At 36.2% G+C, this 13204-nt stretch overlaps 1 protein-coding gene across 3 annotated transcripts in view; it reads left to right on the top strand.

Annotated features, from left to right (window-relative positions):
- CPT1A (carnitine palmitoyltransferase 1A) overlaps positions 1 to 11663 on the top strand; it is a 39434-nt gene extending 27771 nt beyond the window's left edge. For all 3 annotated transcript variants that reach the window (XM_032112033.1, XM_032112035.1, XM_032112034.1), the window contains exons 14-20: positions 645 to 761; positions 1632 to 1796; positions 2522 to 2656; positions 3720 to 3872; positions 4955 to 5059; positions 6957 to 7049; positions 8558 to 11663. In XM_032112033.1, coding sequence (XP_031967924.1) covers positions 645 to 761; positions 1632 to 1796; positions 2522 to 2656; positions 3720 to 3872; positions 4955 to 5059; positions 6957 to 7049; positions 8558 to 8644 — 855 coding nt within the window. In that variant the 3' untranslated portion in view covers positions 8645 to 11663. The remainder of the gene's footprint in view (positions 1 to 644; positions 762 to 1631; positions 1797 to 2521; positions 2657 to 3719; positions 3873 to 4954; positions 5060 to 6956; positions 7050 to 8557) is intronic.
- The last annotated feature ends 1541 nt before the right edge of the window (positions 11664 to 13204 follow it).

A 13204-nucleotide genomic window follows, 5' to 3' on the forward strand; every position in this document is an offset into this window, starting at 1 on the left:
TTTCTGGATTTTTTTTTTTTTTTAACATTGAGGATGCTTGATATCTTGTAAGACAGAGCCTTTTATGTCTGTTCAAGTTGTGTTGTTCATCTTGGAAACATTCTTCTTTCCCACCCAAGAGCTCTAGAGCACATGTAAAATAAACTGCAATTTTGAAAGGGATACTAATCTGAAAAATAATTGAATTCTTGCAGGGATTTGCACTTACTCTAAAATAAATTACTTCTTGATGAGTAAGTTTTGACAGATAACAAACTTGAAGAAATTCTCTAGAATCTAAATTGAACAAAGATTGTGAAATCTAAGTCTGTTTATCTGTTTAGTTTTCTACTTAGTTTGAGGTGGGTTTTGAATCGAAAAATTTTTGATTAAATCAGTAGCATCTAACAGAATGCACCAGTGTAATTGAAAAAGTGTTTGGTGCACATCTGATGTTCTTCCCACTCAGAACACAAGTAAAAATACCTTAAAATGAAAGGTAAAACTGAGGGCTTCGCATGCAGTTGTTTTCAGTATTTGGAAATAGGTTGTATGTTGTATTTCACTGTGTGGTGAAAATAGGTTATATTGATTTCACTATGAAATCCTAATTCCACAGCAATAAGTAATGTGTTGCAGTTCTGAAGAAGTATCATTCTTTGCAGAATGTGATGGCAGCTGAGTATCTTGAACTGGGCTATTCAGCAGAGGGCCATTGCAAAGGAGATACCAATCCGAATATTCCTATTCCTACTAAACTGCAGTGGGAAATTCCAGAAGAAGTAAGTACAGAAGATTTAGTGGTTTGAGGAAGAAACTTCTCTTTTCCCCAGTGGTCAAATCATTTATGTAATTATTGATAACCCTATAAATCAGCTTTAAATTCCTCTGAGTCCTGTAGGTTGTGTACTTCATCAGTAGCCATTAGTCAGTTTGCTTCAAAAGTCCGGGGGTTTTAATATCAGTCTTTAAAAATTCTGACTGGGAAGTGACAACATTTTACTAGAAGCCTTCTTGGTTGCCTGTATGTCAAAAATAAGTGGCCACCTAAATAGTGACTGTATTAAAAGAAACTTTTATTCGCTGGGGTTTCATTACTGTTGTCACAACAAATACTCTTGTTTAACAGTTCCTTTAGAATAGCTGTCTTTTTTTTGTGCATTCATAGTTCTGTATACATGCCTAATAAGATTTGATTTTTTAAGTTGGTTTTTTTTGCCTGAGTTCAAGAAAAACTGCCACGTCCTATTTGGATTTTAATTTTGAATAAAAAGGTAATGGTTGGTGATATATTTAATTAAGCATTGGCAGCTTGGAAGCCACGCTACTCTTGCCATTCTATAACTGTAGGTCATTCTTTTATATTCTCCTGATCTGAGCAGTTTTAATGCTGGTGGTTTTTTTTAAGTGTTATTTTTGGATGTGTACTGGCTTAAAACATTTTTATTGGCTTTTTGAATTTTATCTTTCTAGCAAAGATAGCTTCTCTTCTTTCTCTAAAGGGAGATTATTTAGGTAATGATGTTCCTGGCATGCATAAAGGCAGCATTTCCTGTTTATCAGTTAAAAATACTTGAACTTTTTCAACAGTTCTCTCAAATGCCGTGAATGCATGTGTGTATACATACAGGTGTTTGTTTGTTTGTTTTAAGTGCCAAGAAGTGATTGAGAAGTCTCTGAGCACTGCCGTAGCTCTAGCAGATGATGTGGACTTCTGTTCATTTTATTTTGATGCTTTTGGGAAAGGACTAATAAAGAAAATGAAAACCAGCCCTGATGCCTTTGTGCAGCTTGCCCTGCAGCTTGCTCACTATCGGGTAAGAAAAGACTGTTTCTGGCTTACAGAACCTCATTAAGCTGGGCATAACATGTTTGTGACTAAAACATGTGACTGTGCACAGTAATCTTGCACTGCTTGTACATGGTTATTAAAGACATTCGGTGGAAATTGATACAAACTCTAAACAGATTACTAGCTGGAAAACAATTCTCCAAAGGTTCACATATTGATACTAAATTTTTTCTCTTCTGCTTAGTTGGTCTATCCCTAGGCATTTTGGACTTGAAATAAGATATGAAACTTCGAGTTAGCTGTGTTCATAATGTAAACAATGTTAAATTTGTCTTTTAGTTTAGAGTCACACATAATGCAGTTGTCATGGACACTCCCTAAGAAGATTAACAAGAAATGCCTACCTGTGTTTTCTTCTGTTAGTTCACCTTCTCTGTAGTGTGTTGTAAAAAAGACCAGTGTGGTAACATTCAGCTTCTCTTATAAACTGAAGAAGGTTGAATATGAAATGCAGAGAGTAGTCCTTGCTAGTCTGGTTGTTCTGTTAGTGTTTATCAAACCCTGCTTCTGTTCTTACTTTTGCCTTTATTATCTTCAGGTAAGTGGGCTAATGGTGGACTACTGAAAACTTAATGTTGAGTTTAATTTGTGGAATGATTCATAGCCTGTGTGCTTAGCTTGGACTGTTGATTAAGAAAGAGGGGCCAAGTCTGGCTTAACCTTAATGTTCTTGTTTATCCCTTTTACAAGGATATGGGAAAATTTTCTTTAACATATGAGGCGTCTATGACACGCTTGTTCCGAGAAGGCAGGACCGAGACGGTTCGTTCGTGCACTGTTGAGTCCTCTCGTTTTGTTCAAGCCATGGAAGATGCAACTGAAAGTGTAAGGTCATGGTGTTGGTGCCTTATACAATTGGGAGAGTAGGTTTGGATTGGATATTAGGAATAAATTCTTTGCTGTGAGGGTGGTGAGGCACTGGGACAGTTGCCCCAAAGAAGCTGTGGCTGTCCCATTCCTGTCAGTGTTCAAGGCCAGGCTGGATGGGGCTCTGAGCAACCTGGTCTAGTGTAAGGTGTCCCTGCCCATGGCAAGGGGGGTTGGAACAAGATGATCTTTAAGGTCCCTTCCAACCCAGCCAACCTGTGATTCTGTGATAATTTATAAGTCACATGAGTTACCACTAGACAACCGTATAAGTCCGCAAATAGTTTTTAAGCGTTTAGAATGATGCCTTTTTTTAGGAAAAAAGAGCAGCATAAGGTAATTGTCCACGTTTTCTGTCAATACATCAGAAATTCTAGGTCATACCAAAAGAGAATGGCAGAAAATAACCAAATATACCATTATTTACCGTTCCTGAATTCCAGGAAACAGTGGTTACTTGTGAAATTTTTGTGAGTTGTAAAACTCAAACATAGATTTGTAGAACAACTAATCTCATACCAGTTTAGCTTTCCTTTCTGACGGGGAAGCAAGAATAATTCACATGAAGGAAGTAGTTGTTCTTGTGTGTTGATTTTGATGACCAGCATTTTTGGACCTCTGTAGCTTCAGTGTTGGCAGTTTGCCTTCTAAAATAGCTCTGGCAGTTTGAGTTTTTCTTAAATCACATTGAGATTTGCTCTCTGTAACTCTTTAAGACCAGTGTCTTCAGAAACCATAAATAATGCAGCAAACTTGAGTTGTAATCATGTTAGATTGTGGGGTTAGATCACACTTAAAATACAAATTAGTTTTCCTTATGCAGTTTGCTGGCACTTGCTGATACCTGAAATTGAGTACATGAGGTTGAAAAGCCAGAGGATGCTATGTGGGGTCAGTTGTCTTGTACTTGACCTTTAAGTGCTCAATGCTTGAGAATAATTGCTGTAACTTAGTTTCTGCACCTCCATCCTTAATGCAGTTCACTTAACTGAGTTTTCTTAATCTGTTTTTTATTTGTTAGACTGAAAATAAGCTGAAGTTGTTTCGGCTGGCAGCTGCCAAACATCAGCACTTGTATCGCCTTGCCATGACTGGGGCTGGCATCGACCGCCACCTCTTCTGCCTTTATATTGTGTCCAAGTACCTCGCTGTAGATTCTCCTTTCCTCAAGGAAGTAGGTGACTTTTATTGGTAACTCTTTGTTACAGTAAATAGTCCTTTGGTTAGGTAGTGTTCTTAGCAGTGGTATCTGCTCAAGATACAACTCTGGTTTTCCTAAGAAAAAAGGTAAAATTTCAGGTAGTGTTGTTCAACATCTGCTGATAAATTAAGTTAGTTTCATTTTCCTTTATGTATACCTTTGTTGATAGTCCTAGAAGAATGCTTTCAGTGAGCTTTTTAACATAATACATGTTACTTGGAATTGCAAGAAAGATATAGTCAGTATTAAAAAACGATTTTTGGTTGTGGGTTTTGCATATTTTCAAGGGAGTGGAACAGAGGCTGTGTGTTTTCTCTGAGAATTTTCTTGTAAAACTGACAAATTCAGTTTCTTTTAAGTTACTATGAGTTAAAGAAGCTGTATGTGGCATTAATGTCACTATTACTGTGACAAACTCTTTATTACTTAAACTAGATTTTAAGGTTGGATTTTATAAAAATAATTACACTGCACTTGTTCATTTTTTCTGATTAATAAAAAATGTGTTCCACCTTGCTGCAAAATTAAGCTGCTCACATTTGTCTGCTTGCTCTCCTAAATGTGGCTAAGTCAAGAATAAAACAACTTTCTACAGTTTCCAAATTTCCAAGATATATGTGTGTTGTTAGAGATTTTACAAGCTTCTAACTTGATGTAGGATCTTACTGGGGTTTAAATATGACTAATAATGATCCTGTTAAAACAAGACCTGTTGTGTGGAAGTTGCTAGGCTATAGACCAGATAATCTTGTTTGAAGTAGCATTTCTATCCAAATTCTATTTTATTCTCTTTGAGGAATTGACATCACCTCCTCATATGTTAATGGTTTCCATATCAGGACAAGTTTAACTATTTCATTTAAGCTTTTTAATTGTTCTTTCCAATGAAATGGGAGTTATCCTTAATATTGCTTTATGAAGTGTTTTCTAACACTTCATAAAGCAATATTACACTTGTCATTATAACACTTGTTATCTTGACTAGTTTTGGAGAAAGTTGCATGTTCTTAAACAGTGTTTCATATTTGTTTGCATCTCTTTCATATCTAATAAAGGTTTTGTCAGAACCTTGGAGGCTGTCAACGAGTCAGACACCACAGCAACACATTGACCTGAAGAAGAACCCAGAGATGTTAGCCTCTGGTGGAGGGTTTGGACCGGTATGTTTCCTAAATAGAAGTCCCCACTAAAAAAGAGTTTTATTTTCAAGAAGCCAGTCTAAAAAATTCAGATCTGTGATGCCTCATTGCTGCATATCAGAGGGGCAGCTCATGCTTTTAAATGCATGTATGTAATGCTTTGCCATGATGTGGATGTGCTCAGGAAAATCTGCATCACCTTTTTCTGGTATCCCACTACAAGAATGGATCATTCTTAAGGAAGTACACAGTTCTGAAATGTGCTACAGGGCTCCATAGCAGAGAGATCTGATGAAGTTGGAGTTTTTATCACATTGCCTGTGCCCAGATCTTCTGTACATCAGGCTGTTACTACAGTGACAAATGCCATATTACTTGAACTAGATTTTAAGGTTGGGGTTTGTAGAGGTTGACTTATACTTGACTTGTTCTTTATATTTCCTGCTTGATTAATGGATGTGTTCATACATTCCTCCAGACTGAGCTGCTCACATTGTTCTGCTTGCCCTCCTAAGTGGCCAAATCAAGAATACAGCTGTGTTCTTGGCTTCTGTAGACTTTCAAGAAACCAGTGTATTGTTAGAGATTTGACAAGCTGCTTACTTGCTGTAATATTCTACTGGTATTTGAACTTGGTCATTGATGAGAATATTGGTGTCAACAAGATCTCTTAAGCAGCCTTTATGGGGCTATTATACCAGACTAATATGTTTTCCAAAATAATTTCTGTTGAAAGAACAGTGAGAGGGGTCACAGGACTGCTCTTCGCCGCACAGAAATTAGGGTGATGAGTCCAGTGTATTTTGGCTGGTTTGTCAAGCTGGAAGATGGTGGGGGGAGGGGTGGGGGGGTGTGTTAAGTTGTTATTATTTATTTATTCATGTTTCTGATACAGCTGTCAGTGGTTTTTGAAGTTGGAATGAGTTTGACTTGCAGTATCAAGGAAGCCTAGCTACAGCCATACTGCTCATTCCTGAGAAACTGGCTTCCCATAGCAGATTATGAAGTCAGTATTCCAAATGCCCAAAAGGCAATAGAAGAGGGGTTTGGCTGCAGGAATTTCTAACACTGTTTTCCTTTTGTTTCTGTTTACAAAAACTGTGCTTTGGTTTGCAGAAGTAGCCCAGAGATGCAGTACATCACCTTTCCATGCATGTGTTTTTTGTTGGTTTTGAAGGGGTTTTTTAAGCATTCTGTAGAATTTACCTGTGTAGCACTAACAGTGAGAATACTGTCAGGCTGCTTAGCAGCAGTGGTAGCCAAGACATGGAAGGCTGTGATCCTTTGAGTTAGGAGAGACATGAAGAGGGGTGACATCAGGATAATCTGTGTTTACCAGGCATAGTTTGAATATCAGACTGAAACTTGGGACAGTTAATGCTGCTAATGTTGAAATTGGACCAGACCTCTGCTCATGATACAGGTGTTCAGAATCACATGTTTGCTGTAGAGTCAGATGAAAACTTGCCTTTGGCAAGTTTTCATAATACAAGGCTTTTATATTGTGTTTGTTTATATCAGCAGAATGATCCCAGGAAAATGATTGTTTAGGTATACAGCTGAACTATTTTATTCCTTGCTGCTTAAGCACTGAAGTTGTATAGCTGCTTAGGACCAGGCCTTGATAAGAGAAGCTCTTTGAATAAGTATTTTATTCCAAAATATTAAAGGTGGGAAATATTACAGACAAATATTCAGAAAATGGTAATTCCATGCATTTCAGATGAGACTAGAACTATTCCTTAAGTGGAACCAATCTTCAGAAATTGTGCATTAAATGTAGAAGTTGAAGTTTGACTTGAGGAAATTGCAACTGATTTTAAGAACTGCAACAACTTCTTAGTTGTGCATAAGTCGATTGAGAATGAAGGAGAAAGAAAAAGTTTAAAATGTGTTTTTCTCTTCTTTCTTCCCCTAGGTGGCTGATGATGGGTATGGTGTTTCTTACATTATCTTGGGTGAAAATTCCATTCATTTCCACATCTCCAGCAAAGTATCTTGTTCTGAAACGGTAAGAGTCAGTCCTTTCCTATGGTTTAATAAATCTGTTCTGATCTGTGCTTATAGAACTGTTCTACTCATTGTCTAAAAAATACAGTAGAACTTGCAACACACTGTTACAATGTGTTTTTTCTTTCTCAATATATGCTGTTTTGCTGGAGTTTTTGTCTCCACTTGTATAAGTTTAATAGCACATGACCCAAGGATACTGTATTCTATTTCACTTATGCTTTCAAGCATCAAGAAAACATGTGTCCCAGGATTATCTTTACACATGTAGTTCTCTGCAACTCATGTAAAATGATCATATGTGTCCCCTAAACAGAAAGATGGGCATCTCTTGGTTTTTCTCATTACAGTTCTGATTGGTGTCTCAGGCTGCAGCTGTAAAGGCAGAGTAAAATGTATGCTCCCTATTTAAGCCTTCCTGCTTTAAATAATCCTGAAAGAAGCTGACCCATAAGTTATAATCTGTACTTAAGGAACATAACTAATCAAAAATTTATTAAAATAACACCCATTATTAGAGTGTAGTAGACGTCATATGTTGAATATCCTGCTGTTGTGGAAGCCTGCTTTGAGTTCAATTTATCCTTTATATTTTTATACTTTAAAACATATACTTTACTAAGCATGCTGAGTTTGTTCAGGGTTACATAGCTGACCTAGTTTTCCTCTTTTGACCTTAACTTGTCCTGGAGATCATGGCGCCTGGTTAATCATTAAAGATCAGGAAATGCAACTTTGTTTTGTTCATAGTTGAAATTGTTCTTCAGATGCCTGTTAGCTTGTACTTTAAATTTCTCTCTGTTCTTTTTACTTGTTAGTGAAGTCAAAGGTCCATACAGAAAAGGTAGCATTTCATGAGTGAGGTCTTGATATTAGTAGGGTCATTGTAGTAGATCCTGTAATGTAGCTAATAATTTATATTGGTAATCTTAATTTCTTTTTTGTACCATTCATCTAGCACTTGGAATAAACAGAACAAGTGCCCATCTTATTTACACTTAGGAAACTGTTCCTTTCATTTTCAATATTGTTTTCAGTGGCAAATGATTCAGCATTTCTGATAGGAACTCAAATAAAAAACATTCTTCTGTTCTTTCAGTACTTCTTGGTCATCAGTCATACACTCACTTTGTTTTCTGAAGATGAGCTTTTGCAAAATCTTGTAGGAAAAGCAATATCAAAACCCAGTGATTTTAAAGTAGCAGAAAGCTATTCATCCATCTGATTTCAAAAGGATATGATCTCATTTCCGGCTGAAGGAAAGTAAATGCATAATGAAGAACTCATTGGTCAGTAATAGCATAAATCTGGATTAATCTGTATAGCGTTAAAATTTCTGGTATTCTAATTTCCCATTGTGTGGTAAAATACATGCCTGAATTCCATAAGCTCCAAAATTACAAAATACTAAGTTTTTTAACTTTTTTAAAAAGTTTCTTCTTTTGCCTGAAAAATAGCTGTTGGTGGACAGTACGAGTATTTGGTTTTGGTTTCTGTTTCTTTTTAAAGGATTCTCATCGCTTTGGAAAGAACATCCAGAAAGCAATGGTTGACATCGTGGGTTTATTTAACCTTGGTATAAACTGTACAAAGTGAGCTGCTTTCTTGGTGCCAAGCAACCTCCTGTTGGTGGGATGAGAAGTCTTCTGCACATTGAACAAGAGCAAGGTTTGTCAAAGAGTAGCTGGAGAAGAAACTGAGTCAGCACCTTCTTGATCACCTATTAAAACCTTAGCAGTATATTAAATGTGTCTCTTTTGTTGTGGTTTGTTGGTTAGGTGTTTTTTGTCAGTAGTATGGAAGAGCTTATTTCCACAAAGGATTACTTTTAAAATCTCCTGTGTTTCTAGGGATGAAGCATGAAGTCATGTATATTCTAACTTCTGCAGTTTTCTCTTAATTTGTATACACTTTCTCTTTTTTTTTTACTTTAGTTTACTTTTTTCCAGAATCAAAGGGATAAAACACACTGACTTAAATACTAGAAAAACTTAGATTTTCTATGTGTTAATAGCAGAATGTTCTTCAATGTATCTGCTGTTTTATGTAAATGAGTGACAAAATTTGTGGCCATTTGCCTTGTTTGGTTTCATTTTAGAGCTAAATACTGTAAAACATGCCAAAAAATCCCTGCTGTAACCCACCTTAACCCACTAAATTGTAGAAATATTACGGTTTTTGAAAAGAAAAAAAAAAAAGAAATCTAACCATTGGACAGCAAATTGTGTCCCCTCATTATCAGGTATCACATTTTTCTTACTGCTTACAAGCATGTTTGTGACGTTGATTTTATTTCTGTGTAAATAAATGGACCTGTGTGCTTGTTGATGCAAGTGCCTTAGAAAAATGAAGATCCTTAACCCAGGAGAAAGGCATATGCTGGGAGTTGTTTCAGTGGTGAAAGAGGTGAAGTTGTAGTAATGCAGATCTGGTTTTCAAATTACAATTTAGAATGAAGTGGCATAAGCAGACGTGAATACGTTGCCAAATGGTGCAGTCAGGTTTAAAGCTGTAATGAAATTCTCCTGTCTTAAATAGCAAAGGTCAGTCCTTAGGCAGTGCAGGACTAACTTTGTTTTGGGTTAACAGATATTCATGTGTTTGCTTTGGTGAAGGGAATTGGTGGTCACTCGAGTTTCTGGGTCCCGGGAAATGTGAATTGGGTTGAATGCAATGTGTTGGATAGCCTGCAAAGCAAGGCTGCCTGTGTAGGCTGATCGATTGCAGTTTGCCTGCTTCCAGCCTGGAGGGGCCACTACTGCATTGCCAACCATCTGCATGAGAAGGGCAAACTGCTAAAGCCATGGGAAATAGCTCCAGAGTGGGAAAATCATGGCCTTCTCAAGCCCCTCCTGGGAGATGCTCTTGGTCAGGCAGTTTCTAAAGGATACCGGGAGGGATGGGAAAGCTGTTTCACTCAGAAAGGAGCACGATGTTTCCAAGTGCAGAAACAAAATGGCTGCTACCAAATGGAGTAATTTTTGCATGATGCTTCTCTTCCCCAGGCTTTATAGGTGGGGTAGCTTTGTTTTACATCCTGCAGTGCAGTAAAGTGTACTTGTTAGCACAACCACTTTCTATTTTCTACTATTTTATATAAGGTACATGATGGCTACTAATACAGTGAATGATGCTCCTGAGCTATGCTGAGTTTAAAAGACCCTTGGAGTGGGTATAAAACTTCCCATTAGACTTTGAATGTTTTCTGGCCAGTATTTCTAACTTTCTATGCTTCTTCATGTTTATTTTTACTCTCATCTAGCTATTAAAATGCCTGGGTATGTATGCTTGAGGTGGGAACCTTCAAAAATCCAAGATGCGTACTTAAGCGACTGCATGCTTACATAAATGTAGGAACCCTCACAGGTATTGATCAAAGACACTCATTATTTGATTAGGGTCCAGTATGTGGGAAAGGACACTTTGAAATAAGCCTTACTGCATCTGGCAGGCCTGGCACTTATCAAGCTACTGCAACCATTTTATAGTGATCTATTTTTGGAGCTGCAAAAATAATGCACTGAGTGTTTTGGGGGTTGTTTTTGGTGTTGTTTTTTTTTTTTTTTTTTTTTTTTAATTGACCACTGACCAGTCTGTGTTTAAATTAACATAAGTGCATATTAGCTTGTAGGATTTTCTTTAAAAGAAAAATGGTTTAGATTTGACTCTCAGGTCTTAAGTGTTTCTAGTCTAATTGTAGTTAGTGCAGTTATCAATGCAATTTTACATTCTTGGAGAGTAAGTATAATTGGCACAGAAAGCTGGTTTTTATTGTAAATGTTTAAAACATTTTGTGGTGTTAAATGTATCTTTTTAAATTTTGGAATAGATGTAATTCCTAAAGAGATAATATTTTGTTTCTTTTTCTTTAAAATGTCAGCAGCATGTGAATAAAGTATGCTTTTTGGATGTAAATCTTAGAAATCCACAGTGAATGTAGGTTATTAATAATTTAAATCTTGATGTTCAATATTGTGTACATACAGTAAAACTGCTTGGGGTCTCTTTTGCTCAAAGCCATAGAAATGTAACTGAAATTACCTAGCTTTGAATGAACCTTCTAGTACAGTGTATTTTATTGTAAAGTAAAATGTTCATATTCCAGTAAAACTACTAATTTGATATTAAAACCTTGAATCATTAATTCTCAATTAGTAATTTAGGAAATCAAACTTAGGGTTGAGGAGGTGGTTAAAAGTCAGGTTGGATGATAATAAATGTTTCTGTTTATTAAATAGCAGTGTGGAATTGGTGGAATATGCCTCAAATGGGCATTTTCTGAATTTATTATTTCATGGCAGAAATTAGGAAAGCATTAAGTCCATTTACAGGGTACCATTGTTCAGGATTAATACCATTCCCAGCTGAATATTCTTTTAAGGTTTGAGTGTTTTGAGGGACTAGGGAAGTGTGTGCCTGACCTTGAAAATCATCCTTCTAATTCAGCTTTTGTACCAATTGTCTTCTCATGTAAAATATATTAATTTAAGCTAGCAGATTTTTTTTATCCTGTTTAGTTACTTGACATCTATTGTTGGTTATTTACACTTTGTCTCTATTTTCTACTTCCTTCTGTGACTTCAAAAAATGAAATAAAAATTCACAATTACCACTACTTAGTACAATGTTTAATATCTTTTCTATTTTCTTCCCAGCTCCGTGTAGTTTCTTGAAATTCAGGACTTGTGAAACCATTGCTGTTAAATGCAGTTAGGAACAGTAGCAGTGAACTATTCCGTTAGTTTTAGCAGTGATTTAAACGTCTTCTAGTTAATAGGGAATGTGTTAATGAATGATTACAACTAAGAGGAATTAAAGCTCCCAAAAGAAGCTGAACATATGGATTCACCCTTGTCTGCCATCAAATTGTGTTCACTTTCTTTTTTCTGTAGTGATGCCACATAAAAACGTCAGTGTTCTGACTTGAGGCATTTTTTCTCCAGAAGGAACAGTCATACAGATAATAAAGATGTGATCAGGTGGAACAGGTGCTTTCTTCAAAGTTGAAGATAATGAAAGTTTGTTAGTCTCTGTACCAGGAGCTAAAAAAATGAGATTTAGAAAATTCTTTCTGACCAGCTTGCTTCCTCATATCCTTATAGGTTATGACACTAAATATGAATGTTTCCTTCATTTGCCCTTCTTCTTGAAGGTATTAGAATGAAGTTCTGGTCAGGTTAAAAATACTTTTTTTGAAATAAAACTGATTGCTTGTTTCTGTGTTGCTTGCTTACCTTCCTAAACTGCTCGGAAGCACATATATAAAGAGCAAGCACAGCACACACAGGTGGAAAGCAAATTTTCAAGTTCAAACAACTTAAATTCTAACTTGAAACTAGAAAAGCAAGCTACAGTTGGTTTCTGTCTTTGTTCCATTTTCTGTTTGGTTGGTTTATTTTTGAAAACACAAATGTAGGTATTAAGTGTGATGCTATTATAGTTGTAAATACACCTAAACCAGAGCTGTGCACTGAAAAGAAAAAAACAGAAATAATATTCTATGTATGTAACAGTAGCTGGTAATGCTGAATGGGCCACAGCATTTAATTGCCTTACTATGCCATGAAAATGTATATAGCTTCCCATTTTCAAGGTCACTAAGTCATGTTTTTTGTTTAGTCATTTGGCTTTTAAAAATGAATAATTTAATACATAGTTATAAGTAAAAATTTCTTTTCTTCAGGTGTTCATATCATTCCTATCTCCAGTTGCAAGTAAGAATAAATATTCTTGTTTTGAAGACATCAAACACCCAAACTGAAGTCTGTTTCTCCCAGCAAGTCCGTTGCAAAAGAATATTAATATTTCTTTCACAAGAATGTAATGCTGTAGTGACATCAAAATCTTTTATTGATACTGCAAGGGAATTCTTGGTTAAAACACTGATCTCTGTAAACAAGATGTGCTTCATTTTAAGTACTAGAATCTTTTCAGTGATACCTGTGGTTTACCTCAGACTGGTGCTTCTGTGGATGATTAAATAGTAAGTGTGCAGGTAAGGTTTGATGATAATTGGAAGAATCTGTTCAACCCCTGAATGTCTAAAATGGGCTTTTTTTCTAAGTGCCAGAGCGTAAAAGGTGCTTTCAAACAGTGTCCTGTCTGATCTGCTCACAAAAGAGAGGCAAAGAAAAATGTTGCTCCATAGATTTCCTA

This window comes from Corvus moneduloides, chromosome 6 (genome assembly GCF_009650955.1).
Source record: "Corvus moneduloides isolate bCorMon1 chromosome 6, bCorMon1.pri, whole genome shotgun sequence".
NCBI lineage: Eukaryota > Metazoa > Chordata > Aves > Passeriformes > Corvidae > Corvus > Corvus moneduloides.